The sequence below is a fragment of the Mauremys reevesii genome, linkage group 2 (genome assembly GCF_016161935.1).
Source record: "Mauremys reevesii isolate NIE-2019 linkage group 2, ASM1616193v1, whole genome shotgun sequence".
NCBI lineage: Eukaryota > Metazoa > Chordata > Testudines > Geoemydidae > Mauremys > Mauremys reevesii.
This window is the reverse complement of record NC_052624.1, coordinates 35,511,133-35,537,514: the sequence shown is the minus strand read 5'-3', so window position 1 is coordinate 35,537,514 and position 26,382 is coordinate 35,511,133. Positions and strand designations below refer to the sequence as shown.

Here is a 26,382-nt window from a genome sequence, read left to right as displayed (position 1 = left end):
CAGTATTTTCTGTTGATAGTAGTTTTAGTGAAGGGTTGTGTTCTGAAAGGAGAGAGACTGTTGCTAGGATGAACTGTAGTTTGTTGCAGTACTCCTTTCTTCCCCCTCCATTAGAGACATTGTTAATTGGGGGATTTCTGAAGGACAGTTTTTCTGCAATTTTTCTTCACTGTGGAGATCTGAAGTTAAGTCCAACAAAATACAAAAGGATATGTCTATGGGAGAATTTCAAAAGGAAGAAACAAACATCCCTCTCCCCACCTCCCAAGCTGTCTATGACCAGAGAAAACTTTAAGCGCTAAATTAATTTTTCCATTGATTGCAAAACTAGGATGACTTACACCAGTGGATAAATTTGGCTCAAAGTCTGAATTCCAAGCTCCCTGACCTCCACAAGGTTTTTGTTCTGTTGCAGTGGCTCTGCGTTGCTGTAAATGGTGCTTTCTGGGAATAGTGCCTTTGCTAAGTAATTCTACAGCAGTGCAATACTACCCTTAATCAATTCAGGTGACTTACAAATTCTTCATTGCACAGAATGATCAGTACTGCACAATTGCAGAAACTGCATAATTGCAGAAACAGAGCAAATGTGTGTTCTGGTCCTTATTCAGAAAAATAAAGTGTTACTGTAAGAGCAAATCCTTTGGGACAGCAGGAGGAAAGTGATCTTTTTGCCAGAAGCTGGGAATGGGTGACAGGGGATGGATCATTTGATGATTACCTGTTCTGTTCATTCCCTCTGGGGCACCTGGCATTGGCCACTGTTGGAAGACAGGATGCTGGGCTAGATGGACCTTTGGTCTTACCCAGTATGTCCGTTCTTATGTGAGGGAAGTCTTCCATCACATTATTTCTGACTGTTCTAAAATGGTCAAAGTGTGTAAAGTTTATCTTTTGGTAGTACTCGTCTACCCTCCCCATCATTTCCTCTTCTTCCATGGTTCAAAGGGTTCCTTTGGGCATGTTTTCCAAATGCTGAATGATTTTAGTTGCTTCCAACGCAATACAAACTTAATTAAAGCAAAAGCAGAGCAATTAAACCAGTAGTCCATATACAGAAGTTTTATGGACAGTGCATCTAAACAGTTTCCTCCATTTCTACATTTGATAATTGAGAATCATAAATGGAAAATTTTACTGTAGCACCAGCATCCTCAAAAAGTAGGGGCATATCACATCTCAAAAAGCATTTTTAGAAACATTGATCTTAAGCTGAGGACCAGTTTCCAATCCTCTTAATTTATTGTTTACTGTGCTCTCCTTGAGAATAACTCTATATCAATATAGAATCTTGCTGTCCATAACAGACGTACACGTTTATATAGAGCTTCTTTCTCTGTCATAGGATGTATCGAATACAGACATGCTTTTCCAGAAGATTCCTTTTGAAGAATTCCATTTCAACGGAGCAGAAGTATTGCTTAACTCCATTGTAAGGACCCCAATCCTGCTTTCAGTAAATTCACTTGAAGCTTTGCTCCTCCTCCTATTGAAGTAAATGTCAGGTCCCAATTTAGGGCTTGTCTACACATAGAATTGCACCATTTTAACTTAAGGGGTTATTTTAACCAGATTTAATTAAGGTAAAAGGCTGGGTGGACACTTACTTCAATTCAGCTTAAAATGATTAGGAACAGATTTAAGCTAAACTGAAATGAGTGCCTGCACATGACTTTGGAGTGGTTTAACTAAGATGGTGCAAGTACGTGTGTTTACAAGACCCCGGTCCTGCATGCTGATCCACACAGGCAGAGTGCTTCCTGTAAGGTGCTAGGAGACTTCAACTCTGAAATCAATGGGAGTAGAGGTCACTTAGCAGCTGAGAGAGTAGCTACAGAAGAAGTTCTTTGCTAGAGTATCAAGTCCTTATGGTAGCTAATGCTGTATTTAGAGCTGAGAAGATGTTTCCATTATAGTGGCTTGGTTTCACTCACTCAGTTATAACTTATTTCCCTTCTAGGAAGAATCTTCCAGGCTTGGTCTCAGCCCCACTGTGTATCTTTTTTTAAAAAAAGATTGATCCAATTCTCATCAGCTGTTTCCACATGTAGAGTTTTGATATATACATAACTCCCTGTATCTTATTAAATATGAAGACAGAAGACATTTTTTTCTGTTTATTTTAATTTACTGTTTATATTTCATCCTTTCATTCATTGTAAAAGTACCTCACAAGGATACCTCTGTTCAGATTCACCTCAATATTGATATTTCATCAGTGTAATGATTGCTCATGACGCATCTGCTCATGGAGCTATGTCCCTGGAAGCATTAAAAACTTAAAAAAAAAACACTCTTGAGAATTATATTTAAAGTGAATTCAAAGTTGGAAAAATGTAATTAAGAAAATATCACAAATTAAACATTTATGACTAGTGCAGCTGTTGTCATTTCCAGAGTACAAGATTATATATATATATTTTAAATTAACTGGAATGTCTGGTTGCAGGTCATCCAAATATTATTCCTCTTATAAGTATCTACAGTAGAATTTTACTAACTTGTATCAATGTCTGGGACACCCATTGTAAATTAATGAATTTTGCAAGTTAGCAACTATAGGACAAATCTAGGTACCACACAAGTCAATTGCAAAACTCCACTGGGATCAGAATTTGGCCTAAGGGCTCCATCATGTACGATGCCAAACACCTACAATGTCCATTAACATCAGTGGGAGTTCAGTGTGTTTAGCGCCCCACAAGAAGAGAGCAAAACATCACAAATTTAGGCACTAAGAAAATGAAATATGGCATCATAAACTGTACTTTGTACATGTAATTTTCTCAATTGTGATTTAGTTTGTTGGTTTGTGTTTAGAGACATTGCAGACTATTGAATAGGGCTCTACACTGGGAGTCAGGGGATGGGTTCTGCCACTGACCTGTGTGACCTTGGACAAGTTACTTCACTTATCTGTGCTTCTGTTTCCCCTCTAACTCTGTCTGTCTAGCTCTTCAGGGATGGAATTCTCTTACTGTGTGTATGTACAGTGCCAGCACAAAGGAGTCTCAACCTCAGTTTCAGTCTCTAGGCATTACTATAACAGAAATAATATAATACTTCTTGGCATAGTACTAAATGTAGTGTATCATACTTTGCAAAAATGAACTGCTAGGGATTGGTCCCTAAAATATCTGATGTTATATCTGAGTGGAGGGCAACCACCACATTTTTTTTTGGATTATTAAATGTGCAGTTTAGCAAAATATAAATTAACAATGTTTTGGTGTAGTTCTAAATTCATGTTTAAATATCATTATTCAATTTCATAGATTTTACTTTAGCATAGTCATAAACTATATGAACAAATTAGCTGCATATTATAAAAGACTAGACTGTCCAGTTTGTTGAGAGATATTTGTTGGTATAGGGTAGAGGGTGCCGATTAGGAAGGAAGGCAGAGTTTCTAGTCATCCTTATTTTAGAAACATGAGCTTTGTCTGTACATTTTTAAAAGAACCTGTCACTCTAATATTAGGGATTTCAAATATTTCCTATCTTTCCTCTACCCACCAATGCCCCTTCATCCCTCAGAGCTCAATTAATACTTGAAACATTTTTAGTTCCTGCAGGAGATATTGCTGGTTTTGAAAAAATCTATATTCAATATGGTACTATGTGGGCCATGGGCAATATCAAGGGGCTTTTAAAAAACAAAGGGGGGAAAAGTAATGGGGAGAATTTACTTTACCCCTTAACATTCAGTTTTTCCAGGTAAGGGTAAATATTGATTAAAAAAACAGAGTAAACAAACTTGTGTTTGCAGTATTTTCTATGGGCTTATGCAGGTAAAATTAATCCAGGATCCTATACTATTCCAGCACTCTTTGTTTAGTGTGATTCCTGCTTAAGGTGTTTTTCAGAACTTTGACTTACTCATAGAGGTTCTTATCCTGCAAACATTTATGTATATACTTCATTTTACTTCTGTGAGTAGGTCTCTTGAAGAAGATGGCCCTGTCTACACTGGGAAAATACAACGTGTTAGAAACTATATTAACTAACTGGTTCAAATTAACTTAATACTATTCTGCCCTTAGTGTAGACAAGGAGAGTAATATTTAAAAATGTTGTTATCAAAAGTGCAGTCAGGGACAGACTTACTTAAATGTGTTAGCTTGTCATGGTGATCATGAATTTGGCTATCAGCAAAAGGTAATATATTATTTAATATTATGTTAATAAAAATGTGTTCTAACATGATATATTTACCAGTGCAGATGCTGCCAATGGAATTAAGATTAAACATGTGCATAACTGCTTGAGGGATCCAGGCCATAGAACTGACATGGCTGAAGTACTCAGTGTAGTTTTATTTAGTTCACATGATATTTAAGAGATAATTTTTTTATATTTTAAAGATTAGTTGAGTGACTTACAAACCAGCTGGATAATCAAAGTATTGGTAGGCAGCAGCAGCATACAATGAAACCAGCAAGAACATTTTACAGGAAAATTCAAGGGGGCTTCTAGGTGACTGCAGAGCTTGTAATCGAGGAAGGAAATTGACAGGCAGCTTCTGCTCTGATACTGCAGATTTTTAGGACTCAAATGATGCCTCCTTTACCTTTCTATCATTAACTTGCCCATAGAATAACACATGTTCCCAGGCTATAAGGAAGGGCAAGGCTCAGCAACTACTGAAAGATGAGAGGCACAGAAGAGAAGAATGTTAGGAAAATGGGAACTAGGATATTACCTGATCCTGCATTCCCTACTTAGCCAGATCGCCCTTTGCAGCCAGGGGGACGTAGCTTCCGAGGACTCTGCATGTAGCATCACAAGACTGTTCCGAAACAACAAGGGGGAAAAACGGGGAGTGGCAAGTGCCAACTTTAATGACTCAAGTGCCTTCAACATCATCACAGTCCGGCCTTTCGAATACTGTCCAGTGGGGGCATCCCGAACAAGTGCTTGGTTTTGTTTCGGAAGGAGTCTCCGTGAGGCACTCTTAGCTGTGTAAACGCACATGCACTAACCCCCCCAAACGAACCCAGTGTACTGGGTCGCACGAAGAGAATGGAAAATGCAAACAGCGATCACTCGGCGAGGAGGCAGGAAAGATCTCTCCCCATCTTCCCCCCAAAACAGACAAACCTCAAGCCAAACAGCAGCCCCCTCCCCCGTATCTGTTCACAACGGGAAGCGAAGGCCGAATCTCTTTAGGGCCCTTTAAACCTCTACCCCTTAAAGTACGTATCTGCTCAGAAACTGTCTTTTCAGGGTGAAAGCTGGTGCTGTCAGAGGCTCCACGTCTGTGTGATTTTCCATATGAGCTGCTGGCTGCCCCCGGCCACCCGACCCCTGTAGGAGCCAAACGTTTGAAATGTTCTGGGCTTTGTCTGGTCCCAGAGAACCTGGTCGGACCCGGCGGGGGCCCCGATCCTGGGAGGGCTGAGAGCGCGGCGGGCAGGGCCCCTGGTGACTTGCAGCGGCTGCGAACGATCTCGCACCTGACTTCGGGGGCAGCCGCTGATACAGACGCAGCCCGCTGTGCGCCGGCTGAGCGTCCCAAGACGCACCTTGGAGGGAACGAGCCCCGGCTCCCCACCCACCCGCGCCCGAAGCGGGTCCTGCACGAGGCGTCAGCTCCCCTGACGGGGGCTCGGAATCCCCCCAGCAAGGCCAGTGCCCGGCCCCCCGAGCCGGCCCCCCGGCTCCTGCAGCGGCAGCTCCCCCCGCGGTGAGGGTGGGGATGGCGGTGACGCAATGACTGCAGTCCCGGGGAGAGCGGCGGAGCGCCCCGGCGAGCGGGAGAGGGAGGGGCGGCCGGGGTTTCCTCCAGCCGGGGCGCTCGCCACTTGGCCCCTCCCGCCGCGCCGCGCCGCCTGCCGGGAGGGCTCCGCGCCGCTCCCGCCTGCAGGTGAATTGAAAGTCGTCGGTGGCGGGGAGAGAAGGACGCGGGCTGCCGGGCTTGCTGCAGACCTGGCACTGGCTGGGGCAGGCGGAGCGCACAGCCCGCTCCCAGCAGGGCGCTCCCGTCCGCCCGGCGCCGGCGCTGCCGCCGCCCCCTACAGTGGCGCACCCTGAGCCGGAGCCGCTCCGCTGCCCGGGGCATGTCTGCAGCGCAGGGAGTCCCGCTAGCCAGAGTGCAGCCGCCGCCCGCCCAGAGGCTCCCCAGCGCGGCAGGGGGAGGCAGCCGCCAGCCGCCAAGTAAGTGGCCTCGAAAGTTTGCGCTTGGTCCCCCTCCCCGTTCCTCACATCCCCGGGGCGGTCGGGTCGGCAGCAGGGGCGCAGCGGGCGGGGGAAGAGCATCCCCGCCCCGGCAGAGCGCGGTGTGAGGGGCTCGCGAGGAGAGTGTCCCCTGCCCTGGACCCAGCAGTGGGGGGAGTCCCTGGGGCAGGTGACCTTGGGGTGCTCTGGGTCTGGGGCCAGGCGAGCCCCGCAGCCAGGGACGTCTCTCCGCTGGGCTCGCTGGGTTGGCGCCGCGCCTGGGCGGGAGTCCGCTCAGTGGGGGGCAGCTGTCTTGGCCAAGCCCTTTAGCAGGGCTCCAACCCCAGAAAGTCCCCACTGGGCGGTTCCTGTGTCCCGGGCGCCGGGATTTCAGCCTCTGCCTGCGGCTTAGTGGTGGTGTTAAATTGACCAAACTTCTGAGGGGGAAACTTCAAAGCTCGCGTGCTCGCTAGCTGGCCGCTGCTGCTACTTGCCCCACGGATAAGTGCTGAGATCCGCAGGGGATCCCGCTGCCGCCGCAGCAGGGGGCTAGGGCAGTCTGCTTTCCCCAACTTTGCTCCCTGGCTGAGGAAGGAGACGAGTGAGTGGTAGGAAATGTAGCCTGTAGTTATAACCAGGCTTTTTGAGAAAGAGTTAATTACCCATGAGAATTCAAAACGATTTAGTCATTGTGGTCAGGCTTAGATCAGGCTGTTCCTGAGAATTGAAGAGTCAGGCTACTTTTTACATGCACGCAAGCTTAAATGGCTTTCCTCCTTTGTAAAAGTAGATTGACTGCGCATAAATCTTAAATGTTGCAAAAAATGACAATTTGCCAACTACATGTAAAGAAGATTGTATTGCATACATTGACCATCGTTGGAAGGCTTTGTAATCATAACTTCTGCGTTTTATGAAATGTTTTTTTCATATATACGTAAGGAACAAACTTCATTTTGGAAATTCAGAGGAGCTCTCAGAATAGTGAGCAAGGCTTTTTTTCAATAACCCCAGGATTTGATGGCATCAAGCCTTGACTGGATGGTTGTTTGGTATTTAGTTTCTCTGAGCCAGGAAAAGTCTTTAGGGTAGTGTGCAGATTTATGAGTGGCTGTCTCTCTGTATAGGCAGAGGTAGGTTCTTCTACTACTAACTGCTAACATTTAACTGAATCTTCTGCTGCTCCCATTGAAGTTAATGAGAGTTTTGCTATTAACATGAATGGAAGCAGAATTGGACCCTTCTTTGTGTGATATAGGTTATCTGTGATTCATAGTCATGGATATGGGTGGTGCTACATAATTTTAAAATTTACTTTCCATAGTTTAAATTTCACGTTCTCAACTTCGGCTTTGTATGGGTGGGTGTGTGGGTATTTAAATAATCAACTCTTGTTTTCTTGCACTTTTCCCTTCATAGTTAAACATATACGCTCAAAAAATAATACTAGTTTTGAATGCTGTACAGAAGCACTACGTATTGTGCAGATTAATTACTGGATGATTACTCTCATATCTGAGGACATTCAAGAGGTTCACTGTTTCCTCACCCCAGGTATACTTACTTAGTATTCATATCTGCATTAGCAAAAGTGTAACGAGAATAGTAGTCAAAATAAAAACATTGAACAATATGAGACATCTAGGGACAAGAATCAAAACCACATTATTTGTCATTCTTCTGACCTCATGAACCATGTAAAATAAAATACAGTGACTGTTAGTCTACCACATAGAACTGAGTATTATCTTTGTTCTCTGATCAAACCATGTCTTTAAGAGCCACATTTTTATATCCAGTGACCAAGCTAGGGAACATTGGCTAAATACTGTAACTTTTTGTACTCTGAGTTTATCAAGAAAGTAGAACTTAATAAAAAATAATTACGGATTTAGTTTACCTTCATTTTCTGGTCACTGAGTAAGCATGGTCCTCAAGAGGAGTCCTAATATAGGCCCTGATTCTGCAAAGATTTATGTACGTGCACAACTGTACTCCTGAAACTAGTCTCATTGTACCTGTGCTTACATGTTAAGGTTAAGCACCTGTATAAGTCTCTTCTGGATTGGGACATGTTGGATCTGATCTTGCATTCTCTGCATACCAGAACTATTGAAATGAATGGGCCCAAAGTTTGTATACTTTGTTAGATCACTATTGAAGCTCCTGGTTTTCCGCCAAACTTTACCAGCAGATCATTACCACTGAGTATTTTTAATGTCACTATGCCTGAAAATATGTCTTGACTTTGCATTGCTGATGAATTATTTAAAAACTGTTTTGCTAATTTGCTGTACATTAAACTGGTTACATGTTCTAGACGATTTCAAATTGCAATCCAGACAGCCTTCAAGCAAAAGTAGTAGATGTTAGAATTTCTTCAGTTTTCCAGCACATCAGTGGATCTTTGCCATTATATGTTTTACGTATTTCTCTTAATCCTTTTCTCTTTGTAAAATAGGTCTTTTTCTGAAAAGCAAGCTTGCTTTTACTGTGTCCCTCACCTGAAATCATAACATTCTGTTTATTACTTTACAATAAGTTGCTGTGTTATGTCACAAACATAACTAATTATGACTTGAGGATTAAGTAGTCGGAACAGATGACTTCTGGAAAAATAATTGCTCAGGAATATATGCATGAAAATAGATTTAAAGAAAATGTTATATGACATAAATAGAATTATTTCTACATAGAACAACTTAATTTATTTCAGTGTGAATTTAGTGCTCCTGGGGGTGGGAGGCATAGCTCAGTGGTTTGAGCATTGGCCTACTAAACGCAGGGTTGTGAGTTCAATCCTTGAGGGGGCCAAAATCTGTTAGGGATGGTATTTGGTCCTGCTAGTGAAGGTAGGGCACTGGAATTGATGACCTTTTAAGGTCCCTTCCAATTCTATGAGATAGGTATATCTCCATATATTATTATTTTATAACATCCCATTTTGCCAGCCCTGGAGACTGAAGTCTTCTGTCCACATAACAGGCATAGCATAGGCAATGGCATTGCTAGGGGGGAGATACCTAGGTTGCTGTTGATGGTGCTTGGGCCATTGCAAACATATTCTGCTGGGAGCTAGCTCTTTCCTCTGCTGAGCACCTAATGAGGCTTCTGGTTGCAAGAAAAGGGGACAGTTTTCTGTTGTGAAGAAGCAGTTCAGTGGATTAACCATAAAATTGAGAGCAAGAGGCTCTACTTCTAGTTCTGACCCTAAAGCTGGCTGTTCTTGGTTAAATGACCACCTTTTTTCTTCTTTAGTTCTGTGTTCTTGGTGGACAGGATTTCAAGCTTTGGGAGGAAAATTGTATTACAGGCCCACCTCAAATTTCTAACTCCAGCTCTGGTGAAAAGAGAGTTCCTTCTCTGCTAAGACTATTCAAAAGAGTGATAGCCATGCCTGTTTCCTGGAAACTGAACTGAAATCATCCAAGTCATTTCACCCAGGCTTTCAGACAGCCATGAGACAGTAACTGTTTTCACTTATTAACAGCTTGGGATGAATTTGAATCCCTAACTAGAGATGAAAGCCTCTTTAACCCACTGCAATCCTTTGAGCCATCCACTCTCCTTAAACAGAACATTTTCAGTTTTCCAAGAGGCATCAGTGGTGCTTTAATTATGCAGAAAATAAATTACCTGTTCTTAAATGTGTTGTACTTTGATAACAGGAAATGATGCTCCGATAATTTCAGCAACTATGAACATCCTTCTAACCGAACAAAAGTTAATATCCTAGGCCTTGATCCTACATAGACTTACAAATATGCTTAAGTTTGAGCATATGTGTAAGTCTTTGCAGGATCTGGGTCTTAGGGCTCTGCAGGTGTCTAATGAAAACCTGTAATGTTTTCTATTCAGCATGGGGTGAATTGAGCAGCTAGGATTTGTTTGAATTATTTTGTGTAGGTCACAGAATGCAGAAGTTAACTGTTTAAAAAAAATCTATGTATTTAAAAAAATATTATGAAATATTAGCTTAAGTGTCATAGCTTTTTCATATAATGTGACCTGTGTATTCATCACCTGCCATATGAAAAGCTCTTATTTGGATCTCTCACTAATGAAGCTTTTTTAATGTTTTTCTAAAATCATATTCTCTGTTGTTTATTTACCTAGAGCCAGAAACTACTGTCAGTCTGGAGCTGCAACTCCCACTGATGTAAATACAAGTGGTACAGCATACAAATTCAGGGCAACACGTAGATCTTACTGATTTTAGGGCCAGCTGTTACTTTTCCCAGGCTCCTACTCTGAGATCCATATGTCAGTCTTCCCTTTCTGCACACAAGGGGTGAAATCCTGGCCCAGTGAAGTCAATGAGTGTGTTGCCATTGACTTCAAGGGGAGGAGGCATAATTTCACCCAAGGGGTAGCTGCCTCCATAACACTGTCCCCTTATCTCCTTGGACACTGTGGGGGTCATGAGAGGCTTGGGGATCTGTGTGTGGGACAGGCCTGGAGGGGGCAACCTGGCACATGTATTATCTTCCTACTAACTGTGTGGAGAATATGCTTAAAATTTAAGGCAGCTTGAATTGTGTGTGTATCAGTTTTAAGCAAAACCCGCTCACTCTGAGGATCTCTCTACTTATAGAGATTCTAGGAGAGAATTATGGGTTACAAGAATGTCAGCACAGCTCCATGGGAACCTTGTTGTCACAGCATGCAGACAGGAGCCATTGGGAACACACAGGGCCACCCCATATATGGCGAGCATGAGAAGGATGAGCAATTTTATATATTTCCACAAAGTAACATATGGAAGGTAAGGATGTGTGTTGCAGTCAGGGCCGGCTCCAGGTTTTTGCTGCCCCAAGTAGCAAAAAATAAAATAAAATAAAAAAAAGCCCGCAATCAGTGGTAGCTCCACAGCACCGCTTTCTTCTTCGGCGGCAATTCGGCAGCAGGTCCTTCCCTCTGAAAGGGACCGAGGGACCCACCGCCGAATTGCTGCCAAAGAGCCCGGCGTGCCGCCCCTTCCCCTTGGCCTCCCCAAGCACCTGCTTGCTGAGCTGGTGCCTGGAGCTGGCCTGGTTGCAGTGTGATCTTTTTTTTTTATATGAGCATTGGGGGGATAGTACTGTTGAATTAAGTGAACATGCTAAAGAGAGTATCATGATGGCAGTGGGATAAAGCATGGGGGTTGGTATTGTGTTGTGTGAATGTTGCTTAAATTTGTGATATTTTTGTTTTTTAGCGCATGTGAGAGGTGGGGGAGGGGAGAGAGAAAAATATGAAATACACATTAGCAATTTTAACACTAAGCTAACAAAGGTTTGTGGGTTTTATAATGTTGGAATTTACAGGAGTTCATGGAAATTTTATCAATAGGGACCTGTGTATAATCGGGTGATGCAACACCATAAATGGCCACATAATTTATCTTTTTGCTAAGATGCCATATAAATCTGTGCTGCATAAATCTACAGAAGTTGACATTTTCCTGCCACTTTTCCTCTGTTCACCTTGTCTGCCCACTACTTTGCCTTTTCCATTTCTGTTTTTTCTGTTTTTCCCCACATAAGGGAGCTCAGTAAGTTTCCTGTGTCTATTTCCATGCTACTGCCCTTTAAAGGACAGTACAAGAGGACAGCCAGAGGGAGATTCTTTCTGACACCGGGAAGCAAAGATGAACTCAACTGGCCCAATGGCTCTTTTCTCATTGGAAGGCAGGCACAAAGAAGTGAAGCACTCTTGTGGGGCTTCACTGTTCCTCACTGTGTACCTGTGAAGGAGTAAAGCCCTGCTCTTATTGTATATAGCTTTGGATAGTGCAGCATAGGAGCCGCTCGCTCTGCAAAAATCATGCTTTGATCGTATGTAGCTCAGGAGCTACAGTAGTGCCTCTTTCAAGCCTTCCTTTCCAGACACAATATTGCAGCCCTTCTGACCCTCATGCTGATGCCTGTCCCACCTTCCTGTTCCCATGGCTGAACATGCAGTTCAGACGGGCTCCTCTCCTATGGAACTCTTGATCCAGGGAGCAGAGGTTATCCTCGGCTATAGTGCAAATAAATAACATGCATTAATTTATTTTTCAATTTATGATGCATTTTTAGAATTTCAGTAACATTGAAGGTTATTGAATAAGTTAATGCTTGATTAACATGGCCACATAATTCCCTATTTGCCCTAGAATTCATAGATTTGTACTGCATAAATCAAGAGCCTTGTTGCATAATTTAGGTCTAATGTGCAGAATAGTACAGCACTTATTAATTGCTCTAGAAACTAATGAATTGTGCACAGCATCTGGGTCGAAAAGTGCTCTTAATAGTGAAATGCAGTAGAGCAGGTTTTTATCATTGATACAGTAACTACTTCCAGATTTTAAAAGCTTTTGCCTACATGTTATACAAAATAGCAAAAGCATAGAACAGAACCTTGTACAAGTATGTTGAAGTTTGGCATTATGCTGGCATTGGGTACTTTTGTGTGGGGGGGGGGGGGGGAGGGGAAATCTAAATTTCTACATGGTTTCCTTGAGACCACATACAGCAGAAAACATGCAGGCTGTCAAGCTAAGATTAAATGTAAATCACTTCAGTAAGTGATGTACCTTCTTTTGGAAGGCCTGTGTTCTGTCTGGCAAGAGGATGGACTCTGATTTAATAGGTCTTTTCCGTCTCTAACTAGTATAAACCCTGTCTGGATATTACTTTGTAACTTACAGTATGTTATGAAAGGTCATGCAGAATTAGCTGTCACATTATGTCAGAATCAGCAGAGATGGATTTTATATATATATAATATATATATATATATATAATATACTTTAGTTAGTCCAGTGGTATATAATTACTATTTTGGTTGTATCTATTTATTGTCGCTATAGTTGGGAAAAAATTGGTTTGTTTAGAAAAACTACAGCTTTTTTGTTTTTAAATATGTAATGGTTATATTGATTACAATTATAATATATTTTAATCATAGAAATGTAGGGCTGGAAGAGACTTGGACAGGTCATCAAGACCAAGTCCCTGCACTGGACAGGATCAAATAAATCCATCCTAGACCATCCCTGAGAGGTGTTTGTCCAACCTGTTGGTAAAACCTCCAGTGCTGTGGATTCCCATTCGAGCATGTAACTACCCTTGTAGTTAGAAAGTTCTTCCTAATATCTAACCTAAATCTCCCATGCTGCAGATTAAGCCCATTGCTGCTTGTCCTACATTCAGTGGACATTGAGAACAATTGATAGACTATATTAAACATATAGTATCTTGTTACTTTGAAAGAGTTCACTTTTTTTAGGATAATTATAGTATATTATTACAATACCACTATATCAAAAGTTGGAGAACGCCCCCCTAGAATCATGAATTATTTGCATTAGTTTTAACGAAAGCTCTGTTCATGGCGAGGTCATCAGGAACAACTGTCTCTTGAAGATTCATATATGGGGGCAAGGTCAACAAGGAGCTATATATTTTTTTCCAGTCTGCACTTGCCAGTAGGGCAAGGTCCTGGCCAAATCTTTCAAGCAAATACAAAATTCAGCAGGGGCCAAGAGCAGAAGATATAAATAGCTGATATGGAACTAAAGTTCAGCTGTTACATAGTAGATAGTTAGGTGAAGGCAACATTGTTTCCATACTTCTGAGACTTGCAAAGAGTCACAATCTTTTCATTTTGCAAAGTTAATGTTTATCACAAAACAACAAAATTGAGCCTACGGTTTTGTGGTTTTGCACAGAGCTGTAATTTTGAAAACACATATGCTTGTTATGTCCACTAAACATTTTTGTGGCCTGTGATCTGGTGGCTGTCCAGGAGAATCTGCTCAGTATTTTGTTTGGGGTTAGACAAAAGTTTAGTGAAGACAAAGTGTATTTTACACTGTGCCAGATTAGTTTCCAAGCTTTACTATCCTCCTCCTTCAGTTTCTGTTTCATAGAAAGCAGTAAGGTGTTAACGGAATATAGCTACATGCTCATATGATATTCACTTTTAAAGTTATATAGGTTACCCCCTACCTCCAACAACGATACACATTATGGTCCAACTTGAAACGTTAATTTTTTTTCCTTTAAAGTTTCCGTAAGTGTTCATGGAGTCAACCTTTATTATTATTTAAGTATAACCTAGTAGCTCCCATATGCCTTAATTGAGCTCAGGACCTGATTGCTCTTGGTGCTGTACAAATTGGAGATGTAATTTCTGGCTCTTAAGCTGTGTCTTAGGGTTGTCATGAGTCCGTTTTTCAACTGGAATGCCTGGTTGAAAAGGGACCCTGGCGGCTCTGGTCAGTACAACTCATCGGACCATTAAAAGTCCGGTTGGCAATGCAGCAGGGCTAAGGCAGGCTCCCTGCCTGCTGTGGCTCCACAAGCAGTGGCATGTCCCACCTCCAGCTAGGTGTAGAGGCAGCCAGGGGGCTCTGTGCATGGCCCCCACCCTAAGTGCTGGCTCCACAGCTCCTATTGGCTGGGAACCGCTGCCAATGGGAGCTGATAGGATGGCGCCTGCAGATGGGGTAGCATGCAGAACTGCCTGGCCACACCTCTGCCTAGGAGCTGGAGGGGGAACATCCTGCTGCTTCCGGGAGCCGCCTGAGGTAAATGCTGCCCAGAGTCCTCACCCCCTCCTCTACCCCTACCCCAGCCTGGAGCACCCTCCTGCACCCCAAGCCCCTCATCCTTGTTCCCCCATGATAGCCCCCACCTTCAGCTGGAACCTCCACCCCGTCCCTCACACAGGCCTCCCCTGTGTATGTCCTGTTTATTTGGGGTGAGTGCAGGAAGCAGGATTTGGCCTTTCCCGAACACTGTGTGACTTGTGTGACTTTCACTCTCCTATTTATGAGACTGTTTCTCAGTGATCTGAGATCAACACTGTTTTCTGCATTCAAGGGAATTTTAAAGGTTACTTGGAGCAGGATCACTTATGTTCGGGACAAGAACAGCAGTCTCTTTCTTGCATTGCCTGACAGCATGTATTAGGGCTGAATAGTTGCTAGCAACTTTTAATGAATGACAGTCTAATTTTTCAAATTTTACTGTTACATGCATTTTTATGGCTCTCATTTTAAAATTTCTGAACAGATACCTATGAAGGGCATTGAATGAGTTTTTAAGATGGTTTAGAATCAGATATGTAAATGTGATTATGTAAATATTAAGACAGTAAGACCATTTATCCTTTCTTTCTCCTCCATTGGTTGTTTTATTTTCCATGTTAGCAGGAGATAATCCTGAAGGATGACATTATACTGTATTTTTGATGAATTTTTCCTTTGAATGGAAAAACTAGATTGCCCAGTTTTCTTACCTTTCTGTATGATTCCATATAAAAGATAATAGTTAATTCATGAACAATTTGAAGAAAGTCTATTATAGATATAAAGTACTTTAGTACAAATTGCAAGTTAATGTTTTTATATGTTTATATAAAAGAAGGGATGGTTACAGTATTGTCAAATGGTATTTTACTGTTGAAAGTAATTCTTCACATGATCAAAATAGATTATCTCCTAATCTCTGTGCACAATCAATATACAGATGGAGTTGCTCACAATACACTCTCCTACTAGAAATATAAGTGGGAAGAATGATGCATAAACAGTGCTTTCATTTTGGGTATGGGGGGGAAGGGAACTACTCCCTCCTCTGCTCTTTCATTTTCAGGAATTGAACATTTTAAGAGGCAAGTATTATTTCTGAGCTACTTTTGGCTACCAATCTTGTTATCACTATTAATGGGGTTACTTGAAAGAATCTCAGATACAATTTCCACCCTAAAATCAAGCAATTGACTTCTGTGATTTCATTTCTCTCCATCTTTTCCCTCACCCCACATCTGGTATTTTTGTATGTCAACTTCTCCCTTTTCCTGCTTTCCCTCCCCATATTCTAAGAACAAGCCTTTAGAATTGAACTGACACCTCATTATATTCATGCCTTTTTTTTTTAGTAGCTGTGCACAGTGTGTACTGCTGACACAGAGCACTTCCTCATGGCCCAGCAGGAGGAGTGCAGAAAAGCATATCTATACTTAACATGGTTCTGTATGTAGCATAGACAGGTCTTTCCTCTACTGGGTCAGAGGGAAATGCCCCATGTTAGCTATACACACTCAGTCAACAGCTTCCTCTTCTGACTAATGTTGGTAACTTTCACTCTTGTGGTGTGTCCCTTGCTGCTCCTGCGTACAGCATGCAGCAACATCTTGCATTGCCCCATACACGCAGGAAGAGACAAGATGCAAGGAAATGTGGTTTAATTAGGCCACAACTTTATTAATTTAACTCATCTGGGAACTATCCAGCAATAACATACAAGGCAGATCATCATTTCTGCCTAATCATTTCCACCTGTTTGAATGCTGCCATCTCCCCGCCCCTTTGCTCTTGGTCCCAAGCCTGTTGCTGGGATCCCACTGTCCTCCCGTTGTATGAGGTTTAAAGGACTGGGGAAAAGGGATTATCTCCTCATTGTACCAGACATTAGAAGCCCCAACACCTTTCCCCAGCTTCTTGAAGGGATTGAGTACACTTCCAATTCTAGTTTATCAGGGAATCAGACCCTCTGGGGGACACCTGACTCCTAAATTGCAACAGTTTGAACTGTACCTACTGACCCACCCCATCAGATCCCTGAGCTGCTGTGGGGAAAACCCATTCCACCCTGGCCAATTTGGTAGTGAGGAGAAAAATTCCTTCACAGACCTCAAAGAAGTGACTAATGCAATGTCCACAGTGGACCAAACAACCTGGTTCCGTTCTAATCTCAGGGTTGGGAGCTATACATTCACATGAGAGGGGTGGACAGAGAGACAGGGCTTATATACCCTCCCCTAGCTGTTGTGGGGCCAGTAGCTTACCTGTGCCCCACCAGCCAGACCACAATTTCCGGTGATGGGTCCTCCTCCCACCATAGCCACCTGGGGTTGCGGGGAGAGATCCTTAAACTACACCATTCTCACTCTGGTCCAGACAAGACAAAGACCTCATGCCTTTGTGGTTGGCGATGGTGGTTCAATCTTCCTCTTTAGGAGCCTTGCTGAGAATTTTTTAAATGTGTGTGCACTTGATGGCATATGGAAAGGGAAACGTGCTGCATTGTCCAACACTAAACATATAGGGAAATTCACAGCACTTAAGAAGCTGACGTTCTGAGGTGCAAAAGGAAGCTTAAAAATTTAGAACTAAATTTCATTTGATAATCCCTCTCATTTCTTTATTAAAGGACTTTAATTTCTGACTTGGGCTTTCCACCTTGTTTTTTGTTTCACATAAAGTGTACACTGGGGAAGATTCCTTTAAGAGGATGAACACATACTGAAAAGTCTTGATAGTCACAAAGGAAGGTGCTCCTAGAGAAGAAGTCCCGCCTTTCTGAGGGACAAAGAATTTGATTACAAGATCTGCTTTTAAAACATTATCATGAGCCTTAATGATTTTAAGATGGTTATATTTTTGTTTTCCTTATACAAACAGACGGTAAAAGGGAAACTGGAACACTTTTTGGCCATCATCCTCTTATTGTGTTTAAAATTAACTGCACCTGCATCATACAAATGTATAACTAATTTCAGTCAATTATATGAGGTAGATATCTACATAGTTACTAGGACCTCTGTTACATGGCAAAATGCTGATATGGGATTTAGTTAAGAAAAAAAGGATTAATCTGTTGATTGGCATTTGAGAAGAAAAAGTATAAGTAACTATTGAATAATTTGGAAGCTGAATACATTAGAGAGGAGTCAGATGTAAAATAATGGAAAATTTACAGTATAAAGTGAGGGAGGCTTAGGTTGGGCAATTTCTTTTAGACATCACTGTCTGCAAGTAGATCTAAATCTAGGGAGAGGGCAATAGATGGTAGTTTGTTTTTGTAGTAGCATAATTGATTTAAAGTCTAAAGATTACAGTCTAGAGATCCGACGAAGTGGGTATTCACCCACGAAAGCTCATGCTCCTATATGTCTGTTAGTCTATAAGATGCCACAGGACTCTGCCGCTTTTAATCTAGAGACCCAGATTTATAGTGTGATAGCTTAGTATTGTCATCTCTCATGGTTTTATCATGTCTCATATAATATATTGGGTTGTAACTAAAGCTCCTGGTGTTAGGTGATTACATGAGACTCTCAACTTTCTCTTAAGTTAAGTTTTTAGACCTCATGGTAACAAAGGAAAGCTTGAAAATAGGATTTGAGTGTATACTCTAAGGGCTCAGAAATCAGAAGGCAAATTAAAAAATCAAAACGAATTTTAAAAAGTCACTTTTTTTTTTAAACCAAGCTCATGATTTTGAATGCATGGGATTGGTGATACTGAATGCTGCTCCCATAAAAATGTGAAAGAGCAATTAGTAGCAGCAGAAAACAGTGAAGTTCTGTGAATGTCACAGTTTTACCTTAAACATTATTAGGGTTGTCAGCTTCCTGGTTTGGTATTATATTTAATTTATGAACTAATTTAAAAAAAAACAGAAAAAATACAAAAGAAAAATAGGGTCTGGAATTGGGATATGGTCATGTGATAAAAAATATTGGGGAATTAGCCAGACTGCGTCAGTAAGTGTCCTTGGAGAATCTAGACATATTATGGGCCTTTGAAAAGTTATTGGGGTTATATGTGAAGTGTATTTCTGCATAAAGTGTTTTTGTATGAGCAGCTCACCCGAAGGGCAGTTTTCAAAACTAGCAGAGAATTCTGAGCTATCATATTTTCTTTATCCAAGATTCTTATTCATAATGAGACTCTGTAGGAAAGTCCCCAAATCAGGTCATCCTTAGTGCCTGAGGTTTAACTCATAAGCACTCATGGTTATATTTGTGTTATGTTTTTCGAAACTTTATCTGACTATCACAGACTCTATTCATTATATGGTTTATGAACAGAGAAACAGACAAGGCATTTTTTTTCTGTCAAAACCAAAATTGGAATTTCTGTTATAAATTGTGCTTTATCTCCAGATCCTTTTTTGTGATTAAAAGCTTGCTTGATATTTTAACTAGCCCTATGAGGTATTAATGCATGAGAATACTTAAAAAAAAAAAAAAAAGAATCAAACAAGTGATTATAAAATATTCCTAAGGTATTTAAACTCTTTAGGAACTAGATTCTTTTGTTTCTGACAACACGCTTTGACTTCAAGTTTTCTTCTCAGCTTTATTATTACTACTTATATTTCACTGGCACCTAGAGGCCCTGGTAAAGAGATTAAGGCCCCATTGTGCTAAGCCAGAGGTGGGCAAACTATAGTCCACGGGCCACATCCGGCCCGCGGGACCCTCCTGCCCGGCCCCTGAGCTCCTGGCCCTGGAGGCTACCTCCTGGCCCCTCCCTGGCTGTTCCTCCTCCTCCTCCTCCGCAGCCTCAGCTTGCTCCGCTGCCTGCGCAGTGCTCTGGGTGGCAGGGCTGTGAGCTTCTGGGGCAGTGCAGCTGCAGAGCCCGGCCTGACCCTGTGCTCTGTGCTGTATAGTTGTGTGGTTGGCTCCAGCCGGGTGGTGCGGCTGCCTGTCCTGGTGTTCTGGATGGCGCGGCTGTAGCGCCGCCAGCCACTGGTGCTCCAGACAGCGCGGTAAGGGAGCAGGGGGGGTTGGATAAAGGGCCGGAGAGTTTGGGGTGGTGGTCGGGGGTGTGTGTGGACAGGGGTCAGGGCAGTTGAATGGGGGCAGGGGTCCTGGGGGGCAGTCAGGGAGAAGGGGTGCTTGGATGGGGCAGAGGTTACAGGGGGGCAGTCAGGAATGAGAGGAGGGGTTGGATGGGGTGGCGGGGGCAGTCAGCGGCGGGGGAGTCTGGGGATGTCAGGAGATGGGGGGTTTGGATGTGGCAGGAGTCCTAGGGAGGGGCTGTCAGGGGATGAGAAGCAGGAGGGGTCAGATGGGGGCGGGGCTGGGCCATGCCATGCCTGGCTGTTTGGGGAGGCACAGTCTCTGCTAACTGGTCCTCCATACAATTTTGGAAACCCGATGCAGCCCTCAGGCCAAAAAGTTCACCCGCCTCTGTGCTAGGCACTGTTATGCACACTCTGATATATATTGAGTCATACACATAGCTACATTTGTATAATTACTGCTACTTTTACATTTAATTATATATTTAAGAGTTTCAGTAATTATGTAAGCCAAGTATATTATGGAGAGATTGGCCCAAGTTCTGTACTCACGTATATTTTATACCCTATTCAATCCCATGGATTTCACTGAGGTTGCAGAGGGTTTAAAACAGTACAATATTGGTCCAAACTACATTAACTTTTCATAGAGCTTCCTCTGGGCTCCTTCATTCTGAAACACCTTTCTGTTCCAGACCTGGCCTTTTCTGTACTTTGAAAAGTGGTGTGGTATTTTTGTGAGGTTAGTTAGAGAGTAAATGGAGACTAGTAAACTCACTCTGCCATTGCTTGTATATTTGACCTCATGTCTTTTGAGATTAAAGGCTACCGCATAAACCCCACTGCACCAAAGCAAAAGATTGATTTACTTCATTAACTACATAACATTTCTGCTTTAAAGTTCAAACTAAGTTCATGATTGTGGTGTCCCCTTGCAATCATGTGTCATTTCTAAAACGAGAAATAATTAGCTTAGTAGTACACAAAATAAGCGCATAATTTTTTTCAGAGAATTTAAAAAAAATTAGAATAATCAGTGGCAGTACTAGTAAGCCAGTTGCTTTGGTTATATATTTAGAAAAATATTTTTAATGTACGGTTTGTTTATTCACTAAACTTTTATCGTACTAGAACTACTAGCATTTTACTGTGAACACTTGGTTACATCTGGTATTTATTGAAAGCTGTTGCTTTTTCAGGACCAGCATGCAAACACAAAACCAAAATCATAAGCAGCTGTTTGCTACTATGACATGACCATAGATAACCTTATACCTCTGTGTTTAAATTTACATAAATAACCATCTGTAAAAAATTCAAGTTAATAGGGAACAAAGATAATCTTGGTTAGTGTTAATGTGCTAACATTACTGGAAAGCATACTGCTGATATTGCGCTTGTTACTTCAAAATAAAGTACATCCTTTTGTGTAAAAATCATACCAATTGCCTTTATTTAAAAAAAAAAGTTTTCCCCCTTTCCATCACATGTTTCTATAGTTAATTCAATTTTCAGGTTCCTCTGATAGGTCACTTTCAAAGTTTTAATAGGTATCCTTATGAGTTCTCAACAAGAAGAGTACGTTTGTGTGTATACATGTAATATATTATGCAGGTGGTAGTCACTGCACCATAGTTAAATCTAAATTCCAGTTTTCACTGCAAGGGGGATTCAACTTCTTTGTTTTGTATGAAAAAATATAGCATGTCCGCCTCAAATGTACAGCATTCTTTGAGTACAGAATAGTTTGTTTTTTTTTGGAGAATTTACCAGAACAATAGATTCTGCTTATTAGTAACCCCTCAGTTGCTGGCAAAAAGTTGCTGTTATCCGGTTGTTGCTAATAAGCGGAAGGCAGGTTTATGAGGCAGCAGCCAGGGAAGGAAGCACTGGGATGTTTCTTCCCTGGCTGCAGCCCTACAAATCTGCCTACAGGGAGAGGGAACTGCAGCCCAGGAGCCTGAGCTTTCTACGCAGAGCAGAAGCTGGGGCCTTTTGTGGCTGCACCGTACCCTCTCACTGTGCTCTCTGAGTGTCGTGGCTCAACGCGCCTCAGTACTTTTTTCCCTACGTGCAGCTCCTCTGGCAGAAGTGCAGCCCAGGGAGCAGTACCATGTACTGTGCAACTCTGGCTTCTGGGCTGCAGCCCCAGTTCCCACTACTACCCTGCCCACAGCATCCCCTTCTCTCCCCTCCCTGCCTGCAGGTCCGACCTCCTGTGCGATCCTTGTGCATAGTGACGGGTAGGTTTCTTGGGCTTCAGGCAGGGAAGGCACATCCCAGCACTTCTTTCCCTGGCTGCAGCCTTGCAAACCTGCCTGCAGGTGGGGGGGGGGGGGTGTCTGTCTCTCTCTCTCACTTTACCAAAAAAAAAAAAAAGTGACTAAAGTGGCGTGCCCTTGCCAATCTCTTAAATCTTATTAACATGAAAGACAATGGGAAGGGATTGGTTCCTGGCAAAATGTTGCTATTAAATAGAATCTTCTGTAGCTGCATTAATTAATTTCAGTTACAGAGAATTTAGAATGGACTGTTCAGAAATTTAGCATTTGTCACTTTTCTGACTCAGATGATCTTAACAGTGGAATATCTCAGACACGTCAAACTTTCTAGATTAAAATTAATTGAAATATTGTGTATAGGCTATACCTGAAGAAATTGTGCTGTAATATAATTATTTATAAATTAGTTTAATCTGATATTTATGATTATATAGGCTACAGTCAGTCTCAGGTGAACGGTTTAGGTAACACTTAAGGGGAGCAATTATGACCTCAGAAGTTACTCAGCCAATTGCTAACCTTCCTCTGCAGCTAATTTATATGCAAAAATTGTATTGATTGTAATGACTCAGTAGTATAAGGGAGACTGGACATGCATCAGTGATTCTAGCTGGTAGATTACTTGGCTCAATTGTCCCTGCTCTCTGAAGATTCCATGGCTGGATCAGTGCTTTTGAAAGGCTCTCCGTGGCACTGCTGCCTTGGCTTCACTGTTCGTTGAGGCAGTACTGGTGGGGAATTGAGGCAGAGAATGCCATTAAAGCACAGAGACATTGGGACTCAAGCCCAGATTTTTAAAGCTATTTAGGCATTGCTGTGCTTAGCTTCCCAACACCTAACTGTTTTAGGAGCCTAAATCTTATTTTCAAAAGGGAAATCTCACTCTTAAATGCCTAAATTCCTTAGGCTTTGTGACACTGAGGCTATGTCTACACTACAGCTGGGATCTGAAATCGATCCACTGGCGGTCAATTTAGCAGGTCTGGTGACGACCCACCAAATGGACAGCAGATCACTCTCCAGTCAACCCCTGTACTTTACCCCCAATGATAAGAGCAAGGTAAGTTGGCGGGAGAGTTTCTCCCAGAGACCCTGTGGTAACTTGATCTAAGGTATGTCGACTTCAGCTACGTTATTCACATAGCTGGAGTTGTGTAGCGTAGGTCAACTTACCCCGGTAGTGTGGACATAGCCTGAGTGCCGCAATGGCCAAATAGCTTTCAAAATCTGGGCCTCAGGGACTGGGATCTCCCTGTCTCCTCTCTCCCCAGTCACATAGTGGCAATCTCGCTAACTGCTCTCTAAACCAATCAGTGAATTGCAAATTAAAGGTCAGATTCGCCACTGTGCTTCAGCTTCTTTCCACTACTCTAGCAGTTCAAAGCAGCTGTAAACCCAGATTAACTGGTACACTCTGACTACTTTTCAATTGATTTTTGGTGTGCTGATGAATTTGTTCTTAAATCACTTTTATTAAATTTCAACTTTTAAGGTTGATACTGCATATTTTCAAATAATTTCAGATATCACACGGTAGTATTCTTGGGTTTCTTGTTTAGTGTTCATGAATTAAATTAATAATAACTTTTAAAAAAAGGATGAAAATTGGTGAATTCTCTGCAGCTTGAAGTATTTAAACCATGATTTAAGGACTTCAGTAACTCAGCCAGAGGTTAGGGGTTATTACAAGAGTGGGTGGTGAGGTTCTGTGGCCTGCAATGTGCAGGAGGTCAGACTAGATGATCACGATGGTCCCTTCTGACCTTACAGTCTATGAGTCTAAATTCCCTGACAAAAATCTGTAAAACTGGAGTTAAGGTGGGAAGCACATACCAGCAATTTAGAGGTGAAAAATATAGGGATGTTGAAATTATATCAGAACCAAGCATTGCAAATGCTGGAAATTCCGTTAAAATTAGGGCTGTTGATTAATCACAGTTAATGCACACGATTAACTCAAAAATGTATCATGATTAAAAAAAATGAATCACAATTATTCATAGTTTTAATTGCACTGTTAAATAATAGAATACCAATTGAAATTTATTAAATATTTTTGGATGTTTTTCTACAGTTTTCAAATATATTTATTTCAATTACAACACAGAATACAAAGTGTACAGTGCTCACTTTATATTATTATTTTTGATTGCAAATATTTGCACTGTAAAAATGATAAACAAAAGAAATATTATTTTTAATTCACCTCATACAAATACTGTAGTGCAGTCTCTTTATCATGAAAGTGCAACTTACAAATGTAGTTTTTGTTTTTGAGTGCAGTTACTTTAACAAAAAAAATGTAAATCTTTAGAGCCTACAAATCCATTCAGTCCTACTTCATGTTTAGCCAATTCCTAAAACAAGCAGGTTTGTTTACATTTACAGGAGATAATGCTGCCTGCTTCTTCTTCTGACTTTCAGATGACATTGTAAACAGGCATTCACATGACACTTTTATAGCCGGCATTGCAAGGTATTTAAATGCCAGATATGCTAAACATTTGTATGCCCCTTCTTGCTTTGGCCACCATTTTAGAGGACATGCTTCCATGTTGATGATGCTCTTTAAAAAATAACGTGTTAATGAAATTTGAGACTGAACTCCTTGGAGGAGAATTGTATGTCTCCTGCTCTGCTTTACCCATATTCTGCCATGTATTTCATGTTATAGTAGTCTCGGATGATGACCCAGCATATGTTGTTCATTTTAAGAACACTTTCACTGCGGATTTGACACAATGCAAAGAAGGTACCAATGTGTGATTTCTAAAGATAGCTACAGCACTCAACCCAAGGTTTAAGAATCTGAAGTGCCTTTCAAAATCTGAGAGGGATGAGGTCTGGCACATGCTTTCAGAAGTGTTAAAAGAGCAACACTCGGATGTGGAAACTATAGAACCTGAATTACCAAAAAAAGAAAATCAACCTTTTAGTGGCATCTGAATCATGATGATGAAAATGAACATGCATCGGTTTGCACTGCTTTTGATCATTATGGAACAGAACCTGTTATCAGCATGGACTCATGTCCTCTGGAATGGTGATTGAAGCATGAAGGTGTGACAGATTTTTGTTACCAATCTGCCTGAGGTGTCAGGTGATCAGGCTGAGGCCACAGGATCATTGGGGGAGAACATAAGAACGGCCGTACTGGGTCAGACCAAAGGTCCATCTAGTATCTGTCTACCGACAATGGCCAATGCCAGGTGCCCCAGAGGGAGTGAACCTAACAGGCAATGATCAAGTGGTCTCTCTCCTGCCATCCATCTCCATCCTCTGATGAACAGAGGCTAGGGACACCATTCTTACCCATCCTGGCTAATAGCCATTTATGGACTTAGCCACCATGAATTTATCCAGTTCTCTTTTAAACATTGTTATAGTCCTAGCCTTCACAACATCCTCAGGTAAGGAGTTCCACAAGTTGACTGTGCGATGCGTGAAGTAGACCTTCCTTTTATTTGTTTTAAACCTGCTGCCTATTAATTTCGTTTGGTGACCCCTAGTTCTTGTATTATGGGAATAAGTAAATAACTTTTCCTTATACACTTTCTCAACATCACTCATGATTTTATATACCTCTATCATATCCCCCCTTAGTCTCCTCTTTTCCAAGCTGAAGAGTCCTAGCCTCTTTAATCTTTCCTCGTATGGGACCCTCTCCAAACCCCTAATCATTTTAGTTGCTCTTTTCTGAACCTTTTCTAGTACTAGAATATCTTTTTTTGAGGTGAGGAGACCACATCTGTACACAGTATTCAAGATGTGGGCGTACCATGGATTTATATAAAGGCAATAATATATTCTCAGTCTTATTCTCTATCCCCTTTTTAATGATTCCTAACATCCTGTTTGCTTTTTTGACTTCTGCTGCACACTGCGTGGACATCTTCAGAGAACTATCCACGATGACTCCAAGATCTTCTTCCTGACTCGTTGTAGCTAAATTAGCCCCCATCATATTGTATGTATAGTTGGGGTTATTTTTTCCAATGTGCATTACTTTAGATTTATCCACATTAAATTTCATTTGCCATTTTGTTGCCCAATCACTTAGTTTTGTGAGATCTTTTTGAAGTTCTTCACAATCTGTTTTGGTCTTAACTATCTTGAGTAGTTTAGTATCATCTGCAAACTTTGCCACCTCACGAACACAAGGGCGGGGAGACAGCATAGCAGACAGAGACAGACACACACCTGGTGTGTGGGAGAGAGAGAGAGAGAGAGATGCCCCTTTAAGTACGCTGATCCACTCTTAAATGCATTGTCTTTTTAAGTGGATCAGGAAGTTGAGACAGCAGCTGCTGCCCCAAGCTCTCTGTCTCTCTCCCTCGGTGTCCCCTCCCGCCCGTTCTATATGGATAAGGGGTAAG

The 26,382-nt window shown here is 41.9% G+C and overlaps 1 protein-coding gene across 12 annotated transcripts in view; it reads left to right on the top strand.

Moving 5' to 3' along the window:
* The first annotated feature begins 5,866 nt into the window (after positions 1–5,866).
* The window catches only part of KIAA1217 (KIAA1217 ortholog), a 507,222-nt gene continuing 486,706 nt past the window's right edge, over positions 5,867–26,382 (top strand). For 4 of the 12 annotated variants that reach the window (XM_039523564.1, XM_039523562.1, XM_039523563.1 and 1 more), the window contains exon 1: positions 10,832–10,921. In XM_039523564.1, coding sequence (XP_039379498.1) covers positions 10,915–10,921 — 7 coding nt within the window. In that variant the 5' untranslated portion in view covers positions 10,832–10,914. Of the gene's footprint in view, positions 6,157–10,831; positions 10,922–26,382 lie in introns of those variants that run through there. The other 8 variants (XM_039523552.1, XM_039523553.1, XM_039523548.1 and 5 more) reach the window with 5 other exon arrangements.